This window comes from Strix uralensis, chromosome 10, assembly GCF_047716275.1.
Source record: "Strix uralensis isolate ZFMK-TIS-50842 chromosome 10, bStrUra1, whole genome shotgun sequence".
Taxonomy (NCBI): Eukaryota; Metazoa; Chordata; class Aves; order Strigiformes; family Strigidae; genus Strix; species Strix uralensis.
In genome coordinates, this window is record NC_133981.1 from 12450972 (window position 1) to 12475063 (window position 24092).

At 42.8% G+C, this 24092-nt stretch overlaps 1 protein-coding gene across 7 annotated transcripts in view; it reads left to right on the plus strand.

The window, feature by feature from the left end:
• Nucleotides 1-24092, plus strand: part of ITPR1 (inositol 1,4,5-trisphosphate receptor type 1) — a 171735-nt gene that overhangs the window by 118289 nt on the left and 29354 nt on the right. For all 7 annotated transcript variants that reach the window (XM_074879205.1, XM_074879206.1, XM_074879207.1 and 4 more), the window contains 9 exons: nt 5649-5829; nt 6441-6694; nt 12178-12378; nt 14450-14560; nt 15874-15969; nt 16786-16908; nt 17923-18027; nt 18871-19063; nt 22840-22962. In XM_074879205.1, the coding sequence (XP_074735306.1) occupies nt 5649-5829; nt 6441-6694; nt 12178-12378; nt 14450-14560; nt 15874-15969; nt 16786-16908; nt 17923-18027; nt 18871-19063; nt 22840-22962 (1387 nt within the window). The remainder of the gene's footprint in view (nt 1-5648; nt 5830-6440; nt 6695-12177; nt 12379-14449; nt 14561-15873; nt 15970-16785; nt 16909-17922; nt 18028-18870; nt 19064-22839; nt 22963-24092) is intronic.

Sequence of the window (24092 nt, forward strand, 5' to 3'; positions counted from 1 at the left end):
AGTTCATGCTGGCAGCCTGTCCAGATAACCCAAGCAAGTTAACATCCCTGTAATAATTTCTCTCTAGTGTTGGAATAAAATGTCCTGAGTTGAAGCCAGATAGCTGATCTTTCTCCTGTATCTGGAGGGACTTTCCTCTTTGAAATATCCCAGACTAGTCAAGTTCATGGGGTATTTTCTCTTCACTGGCATTAGAGAAATGGGGAGGGAGATGACAACGGTTTGCTTTAATTTGTGAAGTATTTGCTGGGGCTTTGCTTTCCCTTATTTATTGGTAATCAGATATTTGTTTTCCTGGGGAATTCTTTGGAATATGTTCGGATGGTTTGGCAGGGCTTAACAGCTGTGCTCTGTTGAAACAGGGCTGTGAAGTACAGAGGGTGTGGCCCCAAAAAGGCTCTGTCCTCTGCAGGATGACGGCAGGCCCTGGTTCTGCAGCCAAATGCTCCTCTAAAATCAGGCCACCCTTTCGGGAGGAAGCACGCAGCTGAGCAGATGCATTTTAAACCCAGCGCCTGCTAATAGGTTTTAGTTCTATTTCTCACGACGTGATCATTCAGACAGCACATACAGTCCAGCCTGTAATTACTGAGTCTGGGGCGGAAAGCCAAGCTATTCAATGCAAAACAATCAAACGGTTGTTCCTTTTCTTGGCTGGTGAAACACTTGTGGCTTCAGGGCAGATCCAGCTAACAGGTAACAGCGTAGAGGAAGGTGTTCCCAGTAGAGGTGACAGCACACGCAGGCAAAACTGGATAAGCCTTTCAAAGGCAAGAGCAAGAAACTAGCTGCCTTCAGCCAACTCGGGGGTTTTTTTCCCATTTAACAATCCTACGCTGGGCCCAGACTCATTCATCATTAAATTTATTGGGGATTAGTTAAATTTACAGTGGATTAGTTAGCTGGGTCTCTACTCTGTACACCTTACACAAAGATATGTAAGCTGTGTTTTATGGCTTCGCTCTCCAAAGGACAGATGTCAGCTCTGCTCGTTAAAAAACCAGTTTGCTACCGATTGCTGGTACGTGAGATATGTTAAGGTCCATGCTGTGTGGTTATCCTGCCTCCGTAATCCCACTCCCCTGAGCTGCTGGGTAGTTAGCTGAGCTTGTCTTCCACTTGTCATTGGAAATTATGTATATTCTATGTCAAGAGTCTGGAAGGCAAGGCAGGAAGGGAGAGGAGGTGAAGTGGTAATGTTAGGAAATATGACTGTTCTTTGCTGATATTTTTTTTTTAAATGTGATTCTGCAATCCAGATTGTTAATGATCTGCAATATTTAAGAACATGCCAAAAAATAACCACCACAGAAAATTATATTAATTCTGAATAAAATTCTAGCAAGCAAAAGAAGTATTTTCAGTTTAGCGAAAAAGGTAGGTAAACATTTAAGAGTTTATGTAAATAATTTGAAGGGGAGAGGATACCAAGTTCCTGGGAATAACTATAGAAGAGACATTAAAAAAAATTAGTATCAGTGACTAGAAGTTAGTAACATAAAAAGGAGCTTAATCACATGTTTCTAACAGTTATTAACCACTGGAACAGACTACAGACAGATGCATTTCATTGTCTCTGGCACCTTCTAAAGAAAGATAGGATGCTTTTCTCAAAGTTGTGTTATTTAAACACAACTTTGGGCTCAGTTAATGAGCGAGAGCAAAGGGCTGATGGTGCTCAAGGGTGGGCCAGGCTGTAGCTAACCAGTGTGCTGCAATTTAAACTTGGCCTTTGATTTATTTCCTAGTGAAATCAGTCACTTGGTATGCAGCTTTTCTGCAACATGTTTTGCGTGGACCAGGGAAATAGTCATAGATGGAATGGTGATGGTATTTACTTAGTGTCTTCCTGTGGTTCAGAGGCAGTGTGCTGGAGGGGCAGAGGTGTAAGGGGGATGTTCTGCTGTGCGTGAGTTTTCTGGTTGGATTTGTTTAGGAGCACAGTGGGGTGGTGGAGAAGAGAAGGAAGAAGTTATTCCACTGGTTTCCTGGTACCTGGTGGTGTTTAGTTGTTCTACTCTGTGGTATTTTAATAGACTACTTTGGATGTCAGGAGAAGGAATCGGTGTGGCTGGCTTTGCAGATGTGTGATGCCTGTGCTGGGTAGTTCTCCTTCCATCCCCTCAAAACAAATAGGGCTCATCATAACGCTTGATGTATCATACGCCTGTAAAAGAAGCAGCATCCTGCTGCTTGCCCAGGGCTTCATAACCTGCGTGGAAGCTGCGCACCACAAAAATAAATCTATTCTCCAGTCACCTGCAAGACTTTGAACTTGGCAAACCTTTACACAAGAAGATTTTTCCCTTTGTGTTTCTTAAAGCTCCTTCTATTGCCCCAAGTTAGTTTTGAATGAGTTTGTGGAGGTGGTGGTTGCTCCGTCTTTAAAAATGATTGAGAATTCTTTGCGTGGTGTCCTTGCATGTGCATGGTGAGCATAGCTATCATGTTGGAAGCTTGTGCATGGCATCAGCGGATGTGTTTGGGTTTCTTTCATTCTGTGTCTATGTAATTAATTGTGATCACATTATCTTTGGTATTCTGACATCAGAAGTCTTGGTTCATTTAATCAACTGGTTGATGTGCTCTGGAGATGTATTGCTTTTGATTCACGTATGTGTACCTGTAAAGCTGTTTGAATCTGGCATTCATAAAGCAAACCTCATGATCTTCTGTGCATCCTGTGATCTTTTGTTTAATGGTAATGACTTTTAACAGTCATTAACAAAACACAGTTGAAATAAAATACTGTTTCATACTGCATGATTTTAGCCCTCTGTAAGAGCAGGCTGCTGGTCCACTGCTAGTGTCTCGAGTATGAGATGAAGCTTGTATCTTTGCATGCCTTCCAGATAGCTTTTCCTCTGGTACCTTGTACTGGGATAGCCGGGTACGGTCCAGATACCGGAATGTTATGGGTCATGCTTCCCTGCCCTACAGTAGGCTTCTAGATCACACATCCCAGCTGGGTGGTGGCTAAATCGGGGAGTCTGTCTGAGAGATGCGGAGCCAGCCTGGCACCAGTTTCCTTGGGGGACCCTCGAAGGGACAGCTGATGTCAAATGCTCCCATGTCAGCGGTACATTAAAACACTATTCTTCAAAAACACGCACAAGCGTAGAGGTTTGCTGTTCTCTTCATTCCAAGCCACTCTCCTAGCACACTTGCTCTTTCAGCAGTCTTGTTTGTGGTTGCATGATGTCTGTGCAAGCCAGGACCCTAGCATATGGTAGTCTAAAATGGCCACTCTATTTCCCTTTTTAAAAAGGGAGATTTTTCCAGTTTTTGCTTTGAGGCTATATCTGTAAATAAATTTTAGGATTTCTGTCGTAATTATCACCACCAATTACCTGCTCAAGCGCAACTTGCAAGATCACACCTCTTAAAATACAGTATCTTTGATAGCTGGCATGTGGTTGATTCATATGTGTGAAGGTGTTAGGCATCCTGACCTAAACTGAAACAATCATTTTGTGACAACCATTGAATGTATGCACAGCATGCACAAGAAAGCTTTACTGGAAATGTTTGTTTCATTTGTTTTTTTCTCTGAAGTGCAGTGGAAAGTCAGTTAAGAAGCTTGAAAAGATGACAAAATTCAAGCCTGTCAGTGAGTAACAATTACTCGCATGTGAGGTATTCAGTGTGGTTCATTAAAAAAACCTTTTCCTTCACCACTGCTTCATCACAGGGAAACTCCTCCTGTACAGGCTCTTGAGATGTGCAGCCAGGTGACAACCATCGCCTGCCTGACAAGCAAATCATGTTCTTTTTGAGAAAAAGGTTACCCTTTCTAGAACCAATGGTTTATGCTCTTCTACCTGTAAAATGTTATTATTGGTACGCTTGTTGTGGAATGCTGTTAGAGTAAAATTTTCAAAATACAACGTAGAAAAAACTTTTCCTCTGTCTGTACTTGTAGCCACCAAGTAAGAGACTGCTTCAAAGGGTTGGCTGTCTAAAGAACCCGACCCTGGGTTTGGTTACTGGTCAGCAGCTCTGGGAAACCACATTAATTATGATTGTAATTTGATGGTATTCTGTCCACTAAGTCTGGTCAGGTCAAAGAACCAGTTTAAAATTAAAAAAAAAAAATCTGGATAAGTAAACTGTCATTCAGAAAAAGGATGGTTTTATTTGGGCATGTTTTATGAGAAAAAAAAAATCTTAATATAAAGTATTGGATTAGAGAATAATTCTGCAAATACTCATAAACAAATTGGGCACCCAAATCATCTTGTGTCATGTCACAGGGCCTAGCATGGTTTCTGTTGCAAAAACTTTGGGTAGAGGGATCTCTTGCAGTGCCCTGGCGTGTCTGTGCTACTGGACTGTTTGGATGTCAGGAGAAGGTACCAGCACAGCTGGCTTTGCAGACATGGGACACCCATGCTGGGTTCTTCTCCTTTCCCTTCTTTCTGTTAATAACTAGAAGTAAGGACAAACTCTTAAGAGTTTACCTGAGATGCTCGGGGCAGGTAGAAGATATAGCAATGGTGGGAGGGATATCTCATGTGAATATTGACCAACTTCTTTAAATAGTAGCACTCCTCCTCTGTCTGTAATCAAAGACACAACTTTATTTGTGTTTCAAAGTCATTCAGCGCTGTTCTGACTGCAGCTGCTTGGGAGTGATCAAAGGCAGGCGTAGCAGAGACGGCCTTGTGTGCTCCGCTTTGTAGAAAAGCGGGCAGGATATATTGCTATTCCCATTTTAATTTGTTTTTTCAATAAATCAGGCTTCATTCCTATTCATCATGTAAAGCTGTTGGATCGTGAGTCGCTGCAGAATGCTAACTAATTTCATAATACTCTGCATAAGGTGACCCACTTACAAGTTCATCCTTCAGTCGTGTTTAAGCTCTGGTCTTGATTTATGTAACAGCATATTGGTTTCATCAGGAATTGTCTGATCACTCGCTGTGTTGGCTCCTTTTTGACCTGTACATGATTTGTATTCTCCTCAATTTTAGGAAGAACTTTCTGTCTCTGTGCACATATGGGCAGAAGAACATTAAGAAACCTTCATAAAAGTAGTCAATGCTTTGAGTCTTTTTGTCACTTACAGATATATTAGAGTAGGAATTAAAAGGAGTTTGAAGAAGTCTGCTGCGGACAGGGCAATGGAAACTTAGCACGAAATGTCCCTCATTACATTGCCTTGTTTGTACATTTTTGGACTGTGATTTAACATTGACTATTGCATGTTATGAGTCACAGTCCCTTTGATTTGAGGGCAGGAAGGCAGGACAGTTCTTTTTCCTCTGTATTTTGCTCATACTCTTTTGTTTCTGAACTGAGAATCAAATTACAGATAATTCCATTGTCCTTACCTTACTTTAGTTCATTGCACTTACCTTAATTCCCGTTGTTGAGAGAGAAGTGTGCTGCCTAAATGTATTACGGCTAGTGTGATTTATTGCACGCACTTTTCTTTAAAGATATATTTGGAAGTTGTTAATAAGGGAGTTAACGTAGCTGAGACACTTGGGTGTACGAGTACGAGTTTCCATTGCTCTAGGTTTCAGTTTACTGAAAACTAATTAACCTCCCAGTCCTTCAGGATATCACGCAGTGCAGAAAGGTGAAATAATCTGTATTCAAACCTGTGTATGAAGATACAGATCCTGTCCCATTTTCTTTTGTAGCATTCGTTCTTCTGCCGACTGACGGAAGATAAGAAATCAGAAAAGTTCTTTAAGGTTTTTTATGATCGCATGAAAGTGGCACAGCAAGAAATCAAGGCTACTGTCACAGTCAATACTAGTGACTTAGGAAATAAAAAGAAAGATGAAGACTCAGACAGAGATGTACCAAGCAGGAAAAGAGGTAATCCCCAGTTGTTCTGTTTCTGAAGTGACAAGGGAGTAAAATGCTGTCTTTTGAACTCATTTCAATTGATGCAATAATGCTCTGATCTCTGATCCCACAGAGCAAAGTTCAGAGATCAGTGGTGCCCTGGCTCGGGATTTCAAGAGCTTCATCCCCTCTTCATCCATTTGTGAGATTGTGCTATTGAAATGATGAAAAGTATTTCTGAGATGAGACTCTGCCGCCTTGTCTATCATGACAAGCTGCCCCAATCTGATCTGTAGTAACGACCCTGGACTGTGGGTTGTGGTCAGTGCCTTCTCTAACAATAAGAGGAGAAATCCTAATTTTCTTCTATAGCAGGTCCTTTTATCATAACTCCTGATAGTGCTAGATGTGTGTGCCCTAACCAATTAATACCAGAATTTATAACTTTAACGTGGTTTGCATAAAAGGTGCGAAGAGAGTGACATGATATCCTTCTAAACTCGAGACCCTCACATCACACTAAACATACTTACCAGAAAGAACTGGCCTGTGTGTGAAACTGTAATGTGATGTGTGTGAATGGATTTTCTGTTCCCCTTTATTCAGGTTGCTTAAGGAAGATTTGTTCTTGTGTGTTTTAGTGAGAGAGCCTATGACCCAAATTACTGAGGAGGTCCGGGATCAGTTACTGGAGGCCTCTGCAGCTACAAGAAAGGCTTACAACACTTACCGGAGGGAGGCTGATCCCGATGACCATTATTCAGCAGGAGAAGGAGCACAGTCTGCAGCAGACAAGAGCAAAGATGACCTGGAGATGAGTGCTGTGATCTCAATAATGCAACCCATTCTGCGGTTTCTGCAACTGCTCTGTGAAAACCACAATCGGGATTTGCAGGTACAGCAGGCGTGCTTATGTCGCCTTGTGCAGTCACTGCTGTTGCATCAGTCCCGCTAATCCCATGCCTTTTTAAGTTGATATATGACTGACTGTTTTCTTTGACCTTGAAGAAAATCCAGTAAAAGTATTCATGCTTTGCTGGGCAAATACAGGGAAGTCCCGTCACCCAGTGTTCAGTGGTCTTTTCAATGTATCTAAAAGGTGGTGGGATCAACTCTTGATGTGGCTTTTTAAACGTATATACTTAAAGCAAGTGTTCTGGAGTCAAGTTACTGACCTACTTTTAAGAGGGGAAGAAAAGAAAAATAAAAAGTCACGTAGAAAAAACGAGAGCATTTGGACCTTGGTTCCAGCAGCCCTCAAGCATGTGCTTGCTTTCCAGTGAACAGATTCTCCTGGGTTTTCATGGAGCTGTTTGTGTGCACAGAGTTGGAACACGGGATGGTATCAGGAAAGCGTCGGCTGGAGGTGAATCTAGTGAGGGACATGGAGGAGGGCAACAAGAGGAGTTTCTGGGTTGTATCCACAGTGGAAGGAGACTAGGGAGAGCAAGGGTCTGCTGCTGAGTGGGGCAGAGGCCCTGGTGATAAAGGATGTGGAGAAGGCCAGGGGGCTCAATGCCACTTTCACCTTGCTCTTTACTGGTAGGACCGGCCTTCACTACCTTAGGTCCCTGGGACCAGAGGGGAGGTCTGAAGCAAGGAAGATGTACCCTCGCTGGAGGAGAATTGGGTTAGGAAACATCCAACAAGCTGAACACGCGCAAGTCCTTGGTGCCGGGTGGGATGCCCCAGGCTCCCTGTGAAGTGCTGGGGCCAGTCCTGGGCTCCTGAGTAGAGCCAAGAGTCTCCGAGGTGACTGAGGACTGGAGGGGCAGAGAGAGCTGGAAGGGGTCGGCCTGGGGAGGAGAAGGCTCGGGCTGTCTCACTGTCGGTATAACGACCCAGTGGCCGGCTGTGAAGAGGACAGAGCCAGGGTCTGCTCGGTGGTGCCTCGTGGCAGGGTGAGGGGTGCTGGAGTAGACAGTCTCCAAAGGTCCCTGCCAACTTCGGCTGTCCTGTGATACTCTGTGATGTGTTTGTGTAATTTTAAATAGTGAGCCCAGAACTTGTACGTTGGTAATCTTATCTAGCGCGTGCCTCCACAGGAGATAAGATTTTTGCTTACAGATGGACTGCAATTAACGGGATTTTTGTTCAGCATAACCACTGCTGCTGGATTAGAATTGAATGCAAGCGAGGAGCTGGTGAGACGCGGTACAATGTACTAAATGCCCTCATAAAGGAGGAATAATTGCCTTGATTGCATATTGTTGTACAGCACGCCAGAAGTGTAGGACCCTGCATGAGTGCTTTTCAGACCTGCCAAATCACTTCCGCTGAACTTGAATGCCCTGCTGCTGGCAACATAGGAAATCAAATCTGTATGGTAATGTTCCTATGCTGTGAACATATAATTCCTTTAGCATTTTATAGGTGGTGAGGTTACATACATGAGGGTTTCTCCTAATTTTTTCAAAAAACTATTTGATCTTTGTTTTGTCAAACAATTTTCATGCCGTTAGCGATGTCGGAGACAAGTAGGACGTCAGTTTTATGTGGCAGTAGTCCAAACCGCATGCACGTGATCCTTCACTGCTGCTGTCTTTGGCTAGGCACTGAAAGCTATAGGAGCAAAATTGAATTCACGCCAATGCAGAAACTTGGCCTGAGCTGTTCACCATCCTGAACAATTAGATTTCCCAAACAGCAGGTAGTTGCATTCAGCAATAGAAGAAAAAAGGTTTTTTTAGAATAAAAAAAAAGTTGGGAGGAACAATTTTGCAAATATAATCGTCTTGCTGCTTGCCTGCCTTGATGCTTGCCTTTCTCCTTCAGCCGTGGAGGGGAGGCAGCACTGTCTGAAGCTTCAAAATCTTTGTCTGTAGCTAGTACGTTGTAACTAAACTTCTTATCAATATTACCAACGGACTCACTGCTTAAAGGAATAAGTAAGACCTATTCTGGAAGCTGTGTGTCTTCCAAAATTATGAATGTTAAATTTGAATTACAAGTGAATACGAATCACCTGCTCAGTGCAATTGTAGGTTTGGCAAACCCAAGTGTTTTACAAGCCGTTAGCAATTGCGAGTTGTGCAAAAACAGGAAAATGCAAGTCAAGCCTGTAAGAGTCGATAGGTGTTTTAGATGAGGAGGAAGTCTTTGTGAAATGGCTTAGGGAGTTGCAATGCTGTGCCTTTTGCATCACTCGGCTGTTCCCTTTGCAGATAAAACTGCAGTTTGTTCCACGTTGCACACGGTCAGGATGCTCTCCCCCTCCAGCTTACTCCGTGGGTCTGGAGGAGAAGTTGTAATATCTTCTTCAAATTAATGCAAGTACCAGGACAAAGTGGTGGATGCTTAAGGATGTTTTGTTATCCGCTTCAGGCTGAATGCATCAAATTTTGCTGTGGAGTGCTCCTGATAGCTCTGTTTCTCAGCCCGCAGATCCATGGGTGCTCTTATTAAACTTGTATTAGGTCTGACCCTTGATTCTGTGCAAGAGCTCAGCCTTGAAGGCAAAGCTGTCGCAGCTCTGAATTGCTGTAGCCAGCCTGTCGTTTGGTCTGCTTTGGCCAGGCTACAGCCCTACCAGTTTCCTCACGAGGTCTTTTCTGTGCTTCTCATTTCTGAACGAAGGTGTCCCTGCATCACGAGAACTGAAGCCCGTGACAAGCTGAGTGAAGCACCCGGGGAACGCTTTGCTGTAGGCGCCGGGGCAGGTCATACCCTGCAGCCTGCCACACTGCCACAGCCAAGCATGCAGCTTCAGCATTACGCTTTAAAATCCCGTCTTCCTGGGAAAAATAGTACTTCAATTCTTTTTGTCTTACCAAGTGCATTATTTCTGTGAAATAAAAATATTGTAGTAATATGCTAGCCAGTCATGCTCAGATTAAAGGTCTAAATTGGTAGGTTAAATACAGCTTTTGTGCAAAAAGCAGGGATTGGTACACCTTTTAACATTGGATTTAACTGTTTCTTTTATTCATATAATCCCTGGAGACAAAGCCTAGGTAGTAACAGCTCTGCATGCTGCAGGAGGGTGATTCAGTAATTTGACTAGCGGAGCAGTACTGGTGCATGCAGAGAATGAGCTGGTTTAGGTCACCATGTTTGAGGCAGGAAGTGTGTGTAAGAACTTTATAAGACAAAGAGCAAGCCTGTATTCAGCAAAAAATGCTTTGCCTTACCTGATTGCTTGTAAAGAAAAATCTGATCACCTGGAAATACCTCTTTACTAAGACTTTCTTTTTATTTATGTTCTTTCCTTGCAAAGATTTTCCAATTAGGGATCAGATTTCTGCTAAAACAAAGACTATCCAAAGAAAACATTTAGGTTTTGGGGGGAATTACCCACTTAAATGGTAGAACTGTGCTCCTTCCAAGGATTCTGTGTTCATCCCTGCTTCAGCAAACCAAGCCAGTATTCTGAAGGTAGCCAATTTTATTTTTAGTCATCATGTTTTAGGATACTCAGCTTTAGGCTGTGTACTGGGAAGCAAAGTCTCCAACCCCGACATGCCGTAGAGGACTGGTTGCAGATGCTGCATCTGTAAGTGCAGCCCTATCTGGTCACGTGTCCCAGAAATGGGGAGGACTGGGATCCATCCCTAAAAGCAAATAGTAGCATGAAGTCAGCTAAATATCTCCAAAAGGTCATTCACAAAGGCAGGAGCTTAAACACTGCCTGACTTTAAGTGCACTTCATCCCATCGGGAAGTATTTCTCTCTCAACTGAGTATATGGGATCCTTAAAGTTAGGTGATAGGAATGCTCTTTTCCCCATTTTCTCCTCAAGATCCCTCAAGGTGCATATTTTTCATATGTTCTAGCTGAATCTGCAGCTCTGTTGCTATTTATTCTGAACGCAGGGTCTTGCGGGTGGTGCACACCTCGGGTTCGTTCCCACTGAAAGCAATAGGATGGCATGTTCAATACTGAAGAGTTGTGTTCCCACGCCGTAGCCTGTGAGATGTTCTGGATGACAGAAACTGCAGAGTTCGGTCTATACCCGCTGAGACAGCAACAGACATTCCCTGGGGCAGTTTCTCACAGTGCAGTGGGGTCTTGTTTTCTACAATTTTTTCTTTCCCCATGTTTAGCCATCTGACATTGTCCTTCTGCCTCCTGTGCCTCATTCCTTCTCTTTCCTTTGTGTTTATTGACTTTGGATCAACAAGCTAAGGCTGGTATAAACCTAGCTATAACCGGAATAAATGCCATACTGCAGCTGGGGAGCATTTAGTTTCATCGCTTTCAATATTACCCGTTATTTTTGCTTTTTTTCCTGGAGGGAAGGCATGAGCTAAAATTTCTGTAGCATCAACCTTTCTACATTCTGACAAGTTAATCAAAAGTCAGGATGCTAAATGAGCAATCAGTTGAAATGTGCTGAATCACTGTCACCTTTAGTCTGCATTCATAGACAGCATTTTCCTTTTTTAGCTTAGCCTTCAATTGAATCTGGCAATTTCTCAGTCTGTTTGCCTTAAAAGACTTAATAGTCTGACGCAGGCACTAGAGGCAATCAGTTAACGGTGCTCCTCTACAGGCTGGCAGAAAAAACCTTGCTGGTTCCACAGTCCTATGTATCTTGTTCATCTGAGGGGTTTTTTCACCTTTGAAGTGTTTTGTAACCTGCTAGAATTAAGCTAGATAGGATTTCTCCTGCTAAAACTTTGAGGAAAAGAAGGTGGTGGTGGCTATCCATTTTCACAGCACACAGCTGAGAACACAGACAAACACATCTGAGTCGCCGGGAAATTGTTTTTTATTATTTGTCTTGGTTTTGGTTGGGTTTGGGTTTTTCCATGTGGAATATGGGAGAGAGGAAACCTGTTTAATCCATGTTGATAAAACTGGCGTTTCGTTCAAGGAGCTGCTCTTAATCAGCAGCTTCAAGCAGGGATTACAATAATTATGTGGGAAGAAACGCAATTGAGAGAAACGCTTTTCAAGACGCCTTCCTTCAAGGCATGCAGTCAGGTGCCTCTGTGCCGCTTGCACAGGCAGTGCAGCCATGAAGCCAGAGCCAGGGAATTCCTGCTTCTGTCTTGGGAGGAGAGAGCCTGGAGGGATGGTTAGCAGTGAAATGTAGCAGGTAGGCTGGAAGGAAAGCTTCCAGGCTCAGGAGGGCTTTTGGATCCGCGCTGAATGGCCTATTCCATGTTGAATTTCAGTGTTCTAATGGACGTGCTCTCTTTATTGCTGCTTGTCTTCTATAAAATTTGAAGCCAACAAGCTGCTCAAGAGAGCAGCGCGTTGCAAGCAAGCCCTGGAAGAGGCTTGAATTGCTTGTACAGGCTCCAGTGAAATTAGAGCAGTATATATTATGCAGTGCAATTGTGGCTTGATGAACTTAATAAAATGTTATGGTCCAATCATCGGTTTGTATGGTTTTTTTTCCCTCCCGTCCCACTTTTGACACTCTCCTTGCAGAATTTCCTACGCTGCCAGAACAACAAGACTAACTACAACCTGGTGTGCGAGACGCTGCAGTTCCTGGACTGTATCTGTGGAAGCACAACTGGTGGGCTTGGACTTCTTGGTCTGTATATAAATGAGAAAAACGTAGCGCTGATCAACCAGACGCTGGAAAGTTTGACTGAGTACTGTCAGGGGCCTTGCCACGAGAACCAGGTAATACATCCATAGCTGTAGAAAGCATCACCTTTCTCCCTACACCTGCAGCGTGCGCTCTGCTGGGCTTGGCTCTGTCTGCTAGGGTCATGTTGTCTTACAACGCTGCTCACTTTACTTGCCCTACGAAGGGGGTCTGGTTTTGGGGTGGTTTTTTTCTGTATAAACTCATAATAATCAACTTCTGTTTCTCAGAGCCTCCTCTGAGGAGTTGAACCACTCAAAGCAGTAGAGATTTTTCTGCTTTGCTAGGATTTAAGTTGTTTTATTAAGACTTGACAGACAGAGTGGGGAATTTTTTACTTGAAATACTTTATAGCAAAAATGTTGCTAAAACCAAGCTCTTCCTGTCGCAAATGAGGTCAGAAGGGTGGCTCCCCCAGCCTGATGGGAGAAGGTTGAGCTCTGTATCTTCGTTAATAAAGGTGATAACCATGTTGAGGTTGTTTTCAAACATTGTCTTGTGTGTAGAACCAGGTGTGTGTCGCTGCCGACTGCCCATGCGCTTGCGCGGGGATGTGGCAGTGGTTCCCAGTGAGCACAGATTGGGTGCTGGTGGGGACCCCCAGGTGTCTGCCAGGGGTGAGGCAGCCTCTGCCAGCTCCCCCCAGATCATACTCACTGTCAGCAGTATGTTCTGTTCTGAGCAGGAGTAACTTTTAAAGCAAGAATGGTGGTTTAAGTAACCATGTTTCAGGGAAGGCATAATGAATAATGACAATAATCCTATCGGGTAACATAGTTACTGACCCACAGCTGGACTTGGTCTGCTCTGTGCCTCAAAGGTTGAATCATCAACAGGGAATATGGGAAGATATTTTGCATAAGCAGGAGTTTTTAGGTGCTCAAGAATTATGGTTTGCTCCAGTGGGAAGGGGCGGATGTACTGCTCAGCCCATGCTCTTCCACTTCACCTTCCCGCAGGTTGTACAGCTGTGTGTTAGAGCAGCATCGCCGGTTAGTCGGGCCCATTTCTTCTGCCTTTGGTCTAGATGTGACTCTTGCTATAGCTGTTTCAGTGAGTCAAATGAAGTCTGAAAGTCTAGAGTAGACCATACTAAAGAGATAGCTACCCCAAAATAGTTTTCCAAGCTCTAGCTGCTCTATGGCATTGACTCAACAAATAACATGTGCTCAGTGTGTGTGTAGAGACGACTTTTCCCATGGGGCTGGCATGACCTGGGAAGTCTTTTGTTCTGGGGTGGCTATCACCTTTCCAACACGCAAACCTCTGTGCTTACAAACATGGATAGCTGCTTTTTTTTTCTGTGTGCCTACTATTTGAACCATAGTATGGTATGGAAAGATTGGAATATGATTTTTAAAAAAACCTCAAGAATATCTGTCCTTTGAAGTGCCTTTTCTTTGCGCACTCAAACGTAATTTACAGCCAAGCTAAACATAGTGCGGGTGACCGATGTTCAGGTGAAATCATATCTGTGCAAGAGAATGTGTGAGGCCGTACATGTCAGTTCATAATGACAGTTTCTCTCTGTTACTTGGATCGCATGGAATAACAACCTTTAGATATAGGTATGGATCTTCACAGTGGACCTTGACGACTCTGGGGCTCTGGATTTTGAAGCCAGCAAGCTACTGTTGGTTTGTACATTTTAGTTAGACCATTATAAAAGCAGGGTTAAAGGGTAAGCAAGGAGGTTATGGAAATTCACAATCTTTGGTTAGACAGGACTGAAGTAGGTGTTGATTGGCACATCTAAAATAAAGAAAACTCTCCCTAATCTTAGTAAAACAGTGTTCTTCCTTAGCTATGTGTTCAGCCTGGATGCTTTGGCATGTAAACACTTCGTTTATCAACTGTGTTGCTTTCTGCTTCCTGAGGCTGGGTGGTTTCAGTAGGACACGCCATGGCTGATGATAGGAAAAGCTTGAAACAAAATGCCTTAATCTTTTGTGATTCCACTGACGGGAGTTTTCTGTTCAGTTATCCATCTCAAACAGCTTACAAGGTGATGAAAGAGGTGACTCTTCTGTTCTGGCTGGGTCACCAGCCTAGGCTGCATTTTTAGTGTAGACAACTGGTGAAGTTTGATGAATTTTCTTTGGACAGAACTGCATTGCTACTCACGAGTCCAACGGTATTGACATCATCACAGCATTAATTCTCAATGACATCAACCCTTTGGGAAAGAAGAGGATGGACCTTGTGTTGGAACTGAAGGCAAGTGAATATTTTGTGCGATCCACGTTAACAGTAAGATGAAACATAATTTTATTGTTGGAATTATGTGGGTGTTTATTATATCCCAATATTCATAAATGCCAAAAAATTATATGCATCAGCGAGCTGGAGGCAGTGCCCAAATATTGTTTGTCACAGGTATTTCATCTTTTAAACGACTGTCACAGTTATTTCATCTTTTAAATGATAACATGGAGCCACCAGTTTTCAGATGGAGGGGATTCAGGCAGTCAAGATATGCTGAGGAATTTTAAAATAATTTCCTGTTAAAAATTTAAAGCCAATGAAAACTTCTCTGTTGTTGGTGAGCTTTTACATATGCAGTGGAAGTAAAATTTCTCGTGCTATGTCTAGTTTCCTAATGCTTTATTGCTGTTGTTTAATCAGTTGATGTTTAATCATCGAATTTTTTAGGACTGTTTATATTAATGCTGGAATAATTAGCCCTGGTGCTGGTTTCAAAATACCCTAGCAGGTTGTCTTCTAGCAACAGTAGTCACAGAGCACTCCTGCTTCAGCATATGTTTTAGAAATATTTCCTTTCTGACTTACTGTCTTGTCTTATAGTGCAATGTCTAGTTGCTTTCCGTTGCCAACTCACACCATTATTATGGGTAATGTGGGTTTTTTATTATTCTAAATAAAAAATGCTTTTAGACACAATTAGCATTATACTTCAAAATTAAATACTTTTATTGGTTTTTATTGTCAGTCATGATGGATTTTAATCTTAATTGTTCGTATTAAAGTAGTCTGGTGCCTTGTGGTAGTTTCCCATTTCCTCCCACTTATTTTTTGGCATGAGCAGGTCACAGAATAATTTTCAGTTAAAAGCAGTGAAGCACATCTGTGTCTTCAGCCTTGGCTGTCCTTTGATTTAATCAACAGTATCTTGAGTAAAGCTGAGCTGCACCATTTTGGAGTTGAAAGCTTGTAGTAATGCTGCAGTATCTTTAAAACAAAACAAAATAATACAAGCTTGAAACCTCAGCGTTTCAGAAATCTGAACCTTAACTCAGGTTAATTTGATGGCCCCCAGTAAGTAGGGTTTGGGAAATAAACTGGTAAAAAATATATTGATGTATAAGTAGTATTTCTGAATAATTCGAGGAGAGGGAGCGCTTGGCAGGGTGAGGCTGTAGGAGTCCTGCAGTAAGCTGGCTGGGAGGCTCATACTTGTAGAAACCAGGTATCTTGAGCCCTTCCGGGCAGTGGGGATGGTAGCGCTTGAGCCGCGTGCCCTCATTTTCTGAGCCGGGGCAGTGATTGGTGCTGTTCTTTCCTCCCTGCAGAACAACGCTTCAAAACTGCTCTTGGCGATCATGGAGAGCAGGCATGACAGTGAGAATGCGGAGAGGATCCTCTACAACATGAGGCCCAAAGAGCTGGTGAGTCCCTGGGTCGCTCTGAAACTCCCAACTCCCTTCAAGCCAGGTGGGGGGAGACCCAATGGCCGCGTCTGCCCCACTGTGCTGCCAGAGGTCTGTGCAACTGGAAGACCTTTCAAGGATTTGGTTGAACAAGTGCAGTATCCACAGGGCATGTGTCTGCCTAGTCCCCAGGCAGCACAAGCAATTGGGGATGCTAGAGGAGGCATTCAGCATCCTGCATAAGGCAGGGAAGGAGCATCGTCTGACGCTTTGGAACCCACATGTAGAAGCCCTTTGCACAAGAGACAAAAAAAAAAAAAATAATTCTTGTGACCTAAAAGCATTGTCTGACACTTTGGAATCCACATGTAGAAGCCCTCTGCACAAGAGATCGAGAGAAACAAAATTTTCTTGTGACCTAAAAGCTGTTCAGTAGACTGTAGCAGGCTTTTGGGCTGGTTAATGTATTAACTGGTAAAAACACAAACAGGAGATTCAAAGTACAGCTGAAACACTGTCAGCTTGTCTTGGTGCACGTAGCTGCAGCAGGGACTGGGGGTCAGAACAGGATACAGAGTGCTGCCAGGGTGGCCCGGAATATATTACCTGGAGGGGAATATGAGGTTTAGTTTCTTGTGTCAATGAGCTGGACTGAAGGTGCTGAGTTCAGGTCTCCTGTTTTATCCTGGATGTTGAGAAGCCCACTGACCTTCCTCCAGAATGTACATGTTCAGCTCCCTTTCACCTCTAAGAGTGCCCAGCGTATACTGGCCGCAGCAGACTGCAGCCCTCAGCCTGGGCTGTCCCTTCATTGGCCTGTGTCTGTCTTTCTAGGTGGAAGTGATCAAGAAGGCTTATCTGCAGGGAGAAGTAGATTTTGAGGATGGAGAGAACGGGGAAGATCTTGCGGCATCTCCAAGGAACGTGGGACACAACATTTATATATTAGCTCATCAGGTAGAATTCCACCTACAGCTTTTGTAGCACCAAGTGTCACAAACTGTGAATAGCAAGAGATCTGCTTTACCCTGAAATTGTTTTAATGGCTCACCTCTGAGAAAAACTCACTGTACCTTCTCTTTTTATCAGAGAAAATTCCAATCCTTATAGAATTTTCTCTTCTTATTCCTTAATATAAAAAAATTCTTGGAGTTTTTTTAATAATGGGAAGTAGGTAGGCTCTTGACCAAGTTTCTGAAGACATGTGATGCAAGCTCTTGGCAGTACTGGGGAGCAATGTATTATTTTTCAGCTGCATCAAAGGTTACTTTATACTCCCAAAGAAATTCTACTTGTATCAATTAAACTGTAAGCAGAAATCCAGAAATCTCACTCTGCTTTTATGGTTCTTGCCACATTCTCTCTATGCTGGAGCCAGTCAGGTTTGTAGTATTGATAGTGTGGTGTTTGAAAGGTAAAAGACTAAGGGGAAAAAAAATATATTGAGATCTACTTAATATATTGACGCTACATATATCACTCCATTAGAGACTTCTTGTTCCTTTTGGATCTGCGAAGAAAGACCATCACTCTGCTGTAGAATGAATTTAGAGCATCCAGAAGCATTTTTGGAGCAGTGCTCTATGCATCTGCTTTTCAAATGTTGCAGATTTTCTCTTCCGACCCTGCCTGGATACTTGTGTGATTAGCACACCTTTGAATTAGGGTGGGTGTAGGAGAGACTGAATGTGAATGTTCAAAAAGTTTCCCAAGTCAGGCAAGGGGTGGGAGAGGATGGGTAAAAGAGGAGTACAACACAGATATTAAAAAAATACATATTTGAATCATTCTGACTTGCTCCCAAAATAGAGCTGCAGGGTGTCTGGTTGGAATAGAACAAGCCTTCTGTCAACTTTGCCCTTTCTTAGCAGCTGACTGCGTACTATTCTTTTTTTATGCCAAAAATCAGAAATTTAATATCATAGAGAGACATCTGGTGTCTCCCACTCCCTTTGCATTCCTTTATTTTAGTTGGCTCGTCATAACAAAGAGCTGCAGAACATGCTGAAGCCGGGAGGTCAGATAGAGGGAGACGAGGCTCTGGAGTTTTACGCCAAGCACACGGCACAGATTGAGGTACAGGGAAACCGGTGGCTGCCGGGAGGGGTTGGGGGGGTGATCTGCTGCAGAAAGAGCTGCTTGGAAGAGAAACGGTGGAGTTAAAACACCGGTTACATTATACGTGATATTTTGATTGAACTGACTACCTGTGTGTGGACTGTCATCTTTGACATGAGAATATATGTGTACTTATTTTTTTATTTTATTTTTTGACAGCCACTGGGGGGGAGCTATTTTTGAGCTGTCATGTGTGGGCTTTAAGATGGAGCTGAGCAGAGCTCTGTTGGCAGGAGGAAGTGTAACTTCGCTTCTGTTACATTTTGGCCGGTACTATTGCTGAATCCATAAAGTTAGTGATAGTTTTTGCCATTCTTTCTGTATTAAAATGACAATTTGGCCTGATGCACAATCTAAGAGGCTTTTTAAAAGTAAAACACGCCCAAATATGGAGAGTTCACAAAACTCTCTAATAAGCAGTATAAATATAACTATTATTCCTTATACTTGCCTGTGCAATCTGTGGTTAAAATTTGCTGAGATTCTTGAATTGGGTGACCAGATTGCTCTGAAATTCAGCACAGCTTTGGTGCAGGATTCACCGGGCCTCTTGGAAATCCCAGCTAAGAACAGTATTGCCAGGATAAAGACCACAGCATAGAAATTATCAGTCTTGGAGCTAAATGTAGGCCTGCTTTGAAAGGTAAATTAAATGAAGTCTCTATCAAGCTGCTGTTCTATGGAAATGTGTCCAAGTTTCTACATGTAGTTGGTTTGAAAGGGAGGGAAAAAAAAGGCAGACAGACCAAGAAATAAAAGCACTTCAAAACTAGGAAGAACTCTAATGAGGCTGCTATTCAGATTGTCAGGTCGGACCGTACCATGGAGCAAATCGTCTTCCCTGTGCCCAGTATCTGTGAATTCCTCACGAAGGAGTCCAAGCTGCGGATATATTACACCACGGAGAGGGATGAACAAGGCAGCAAGATCAATGACTTCTTCATGAAATCAGAAGACCTCTTTAATGAGATGAACTGGCAAAAGAAATTGCGAGGTAGGTTGCCGTTGCCAGTGTGGTTGTGTGGAGCGTTACCAGCAGAGCACTGAGGTCAGGTTTTCGGAGTTTGAAATGTTGACTTGGTAGCAGATGGTTCCCCAGTGTGGCAGCAACCTTGATAATTGTTTGAAAGAGTCTGCTCCTCTGCACGGTGGCAACATGCTGTAATGAAGTCAAGCTTAATGCAAGAGCAATATGGACCAACTGGAGGGGATCCAGGGGAGAGCGGTAAGAAGGATCACAGGTCGTCTTTTTTAAGATCCAACAGGAAGGAGCAACTTTGTGGAGGTTTAGCTTAAATGAGAAGGCATTTGGTGGCAGGGAGAAATGGAGAGGGGACAGCTGAAGAAAGCAGCGGTCTGTTCTCCTTCCCTGCGCTGGATACACGAAGCAGTTCCCCTTGCATTGTAAGGAGCAGTAAGGCTGGGTAATGCAGCGTGGATTGATGGCATCTCCAGCAGTGGAGGTATTTAAGAACAGGTTAAGCATGTGCTTTCCAGTAATAGTAAAAGTAGAATTCAACCTTTCTTTGGGCAAGGAATAGACTGGCAGACAGGCTGATTAAGTCCCTTCCAGCCCTGTGACGCTAAAGTGTCTGAAAGCAAGCATTTTGAAGCACTGCTTTTCCCTCTGAGGTTCCCACTGGCAGCTAGGAAATCTTTTGAAATTATATTTTAATTCATACAGTGCCACCACTTCCCCCAGTAAACTTTCTAACTCATTTGCTTAAATTTATTTTTTTTTTAAATTGATTTCTTGTTTTGCTAAAGGAGAAACATTGCACACAAGGCTCAGCTTCAGTGGGCAGTGATGAGTGGTTAGAGTTTACCAACATGACCCTCTGAAATGTGAGAGATAAAGCAGTTATTTCCTGCTCAAGTCTACATCTGCCATCTGATACCACTGTTGTTCCCCATGCTTGAACCAGCTAAACTCCAGTTGTTAGCGCAAGGGCACAGACTGGTCCAGAACCACCTCCTGGAGTGAAATGTGAGGGTGGGCTTCTGCTGTAACCTGCTGTGAGCCACCGAAACCTGCCTGCTCGCCAGGCAGCCCATGGCAGCGTGGTTAGCAAAGGCTTTCCCCCTGACAGAGGCCTTGCTGGGACTCTGTCAGTGTTGCCTATCATAGGAAAAAAATTAGGTGAGAACGGACCTCTTGACCTTCCTCATTGTGAAAATCATTTTTTTATAAAATTATTTCACTTGTTGCAGCTTCTGACAATTGCATTTCACCCTTTCACTGTGCGCCTCCAAGAAGAGCCTGGACTCTTTCCAGTTTGTTTCTAGGATGCACGTGCACAGTTCACACTAGAGCTGATGGTGTTGCATGTTCGGTGATGGAAACTCAGTATTTGCTTCTCATTGTTGGGGTGTATATGTGTATATATATGTTAATAGATCTTTTAACAAAGAAAAGCAATTGCAATCATATTATTTAAATTCATCAAAGTCAGGTATAGATAAAACCGCTTGAAAGGTGGTCAGCTCTACTGAATTATTTTTCATGTGTATGAATACTAAATAGAGTGGAGCTATTTCCACTGAACAGTGGATTAGTACTTCTGACAGGATCAAAATCCCCAGGAAGCTGCTTCCTAAAATGACTTCTAAGAGCTCTACGAGAAACATGAGAATATATAACATCCTAAACAAATGGGCAACTTCGTCTTTGACAGCATCTGTGTATTCCGTTAGATTTTGTTGTTTGAGTGAGTTTAATTGCCTCTGAGGCTATGTCCAGGCAAGCTGTGAAGACATCCATAATTAACAACTGACCACAAATTAATCAAGATCCACCTGCAGAAGTGGAGAAAATTTCTTTTGTCTTTAAGAAACGAATCATTTAGTCTGTCTCCTAATATTCTGTTCTTGTTTGGCCTCTAAATGATATTCTATGTTTATCCAATTGTTTCTCACATCTTAAATACAGGTTTGTGTTTTTGAGACGTGACCGGCTGGCAGTGCCCTGTGCTGTGCTCATGTGATACCACTTACAGTTTATTCAAACCTGAGAGACTTTTTTTAAAAAGTCTTCATAAAGACCCATGTACTTCCCCCTTCAGCTCTTGGTGCTAGCCAGTAGTCTGAGCACCATAAGTCTCCCAAGGTCTTAATTAAGAATTCAAATGAGCCTGCCAAAACCAGGCAGAAGTGCTACGCAGGACAGACAGTCTGTGCCCATCCCCAAAGGAAGGTTTAAAGTAAAACCTAGAACTTCATAATGACCTTTTGTATAACAATTTCATACAAATGAATTCAACCTGCTTCCAAATTCTTCCAGTTAAAATGAAATTGAGAACAAAAATAATATAGAAACCAGCGTATGGTATATTTGAAACGTTGCTACATTGCATTTCAGTGAGGCTTAACATGTGCCTGGCTAATTAGGTACAGTGAACCTTGTATTCTTACAGTGTCGGGGTACCTTTTTGTAGTCCTTTCCTTTGCATTCAGCTGTTCAATACATTTGCTTTTTATGTGCATTTCAACTCGGTATAATGAGGCATTGTATAAGTCTTTTAACCCATTTTTTTTGCTTAGGATGCTAGAAGAGGTGATTTGCTGAAGAGAGGTGGTGGCTACTGTGAGGCTCAGAATTGCTGCATTCATTAGTTTACTCTTCAGCCTCAGAGTTTGCATTTTCATCTTTTCCCTAAATTTCACTGTGAGATTCTTTTCCTCTGCTCTCTGATATCTGTACACATTACCTCCTTCCAACAGGGAAGACATTAGTTCTTTCCCTTCTTTGAGAGCATTTTTAATGGACTTTTTTTTTTGCCACCCTAGATTTCAGGAGTACACAATTTGCTGTACAATAAGCCTGCAGGAGCTAAAATTGGGGATTTTGCCTTGATGCGAAGGGAATTACTGTAAGGCAGCTTCTTAGCTGTCCTTGTTGTCTTCTGGTCTGCGACCACTTCAGAAAAGGAATCTTTTTGCTTTCTGTGCCTCTTGATTCTAGCTGCAGAGATTATTAAAATTAGGAGTCTTTCTGCAAAGTGTTTATATGTAACGTTAATAATTTAAAAATGTGCAGCTGTTTAACTGTGCGCTTAGCTGTGTGCAGATGTGCTTGTGTCTTTTGCCCACAGGGCAGAGGGAAGCCAGCCGAGCTTCAGCTCGATTATTATTCTGGGGCTCTATGGGTCTATTATCAGCTTGAAGTAAAGTTGTCTTGGCAGCTAGTCCCAAACATTTTAGCTTTACTGTTTTGTCGCCATGCTGCATTTTGTGTCCTAATTGTCCACCTTGCACTGTCTTCACTGCATTTTTTTTCTAGCTTGCTACAGCAGAAAACATTTGAAGGTGGGCAGCATCTCGTGTAGGTGAGCTGCTGGCAGCAGCATAACTGGGAGGGATGGGGCTGAATCTCACCATGGATAATGTGTACAAATTTTCTTCCTCCTAATTGTTCTTTGTGTGACGCTGAGTGCTAAGTATATTATTAGGGGAAACCTGAAGTCCTTGACCTCTGGCATTTCTGAACTCGTTCTCATGCTGCTGCTAAATCAATTCATGTTTGAAAATACTTTCCATTTTAACATGAGTCCTTTGCCTTAAAGCACTATCTAGGAAACTGCAAGTACCTCAAAGATAAAAAGTAATCAAATAAACTTCAGAATAACCCCTGAATATTACTGCTGTTAATGTTGTGCTTTTGGGCAAACTGAAAATAAACTGAGTTTTAGTGAAGATTATTTTTTTATATAGAACTCTTATATATATTTTTTAAATGCTCCATTAAAAAGAATTATTTTTTCTCTTTTGCAGCTCAACCTTTCCTATACTGGTGTGCTCGCAACATGTCCTTCTGGAGCAGTATTTCCTTTAACCTGGCTGTCCTTATGAACTTGCTCGTGGCATTTTTCTATCCATTCAAAGGAATTCGAGGAGGTACCAATATTTAACATACAAAAATATTTGAACAAATAAGGGATAATGAGCCGAATTCTGTCCCCCACTTAAGTCTCAGCATCCCTCTTTACTTCAGTGGGGATAGTAGAACAGAAATTATTTGGGTTTTTTTCTTTAATTGCCTTGATTTAAATCATGCTGCTATGACTTTTTCTTGAGGCATTTTTAAGGAAAATGTAGAGCTGTACTTTTTCCCAAGGGGAAAAAAATTATCCAAGGCAGACATTCACCTTTAATTACTTGACTGTTCTACTTTGTTTTAAAGTTCTGTAATTAAGTATTGAACTACAAGTGTGAGAAATGTTAATTTGTTGTTTTCTTTAAGCTTGTGTTTTATTAATGCCATTTTCCATAAAACTTTTGGGGTGACATAGCACTTCAGGAGGCCTCTGAGTGCTGGGGTTGGGTGAGTGAGATTACCCTGCGTTGGCAGGGGAGGTGTATGGGAGCAGAGTGACCTGCCTCATGCCATCAGAAATCGATGGGGGATGCAGAAAAAGAGCCCGTTTCCCCTCTGTTACTCCTGTCTCTCCTATGAGTCTCTCACCCCTACGAGCACTTAGAGCGGGGATTGCCTGAGGGAGCGAGGAGGAGTGTGTCCCCTGGCCGCTCTGAGGTTCCTTGCCATTGGCAAGTAGCGACTGGGCTTGCCATCATTTCTAACACAAAGCATGGGTTAATGTGTACGGTTCATGGGGGGTTGCACAATCTTGCTGTAATAGGTCTCATGGAAGTCACTTTTGATCCAAACAGCGGGTTTGTGTGACAGCAATGATTCTTAGAGCCAATTCAGTAAATACTCCTGATGGAGTCCTGATGAGATTCGGCTGCTCTTCCTTAGATCCAGCCTCTCCCAAGAGATGCACCCCAGGGCAGGTCAAGGGGTGGAGCCACATCAGCAAGAATCTGCAAATCTAGAGGCATGTTCTTGTGAATGCCTCTATTGTGTTTATCGCTTGCAAAGCTGGTGTAGAGGCAAAGCCTGGGTAGGAGCTTCTGCCATGTCCCTGTCAACTGGAGTAAATAAGGACCCCAGCAGTAAAACCTCCTGGAGGTTCAAGCCTTCACTTCCCTTTCTTTGAGATTCATAATGCAACCTCATGTTCAAG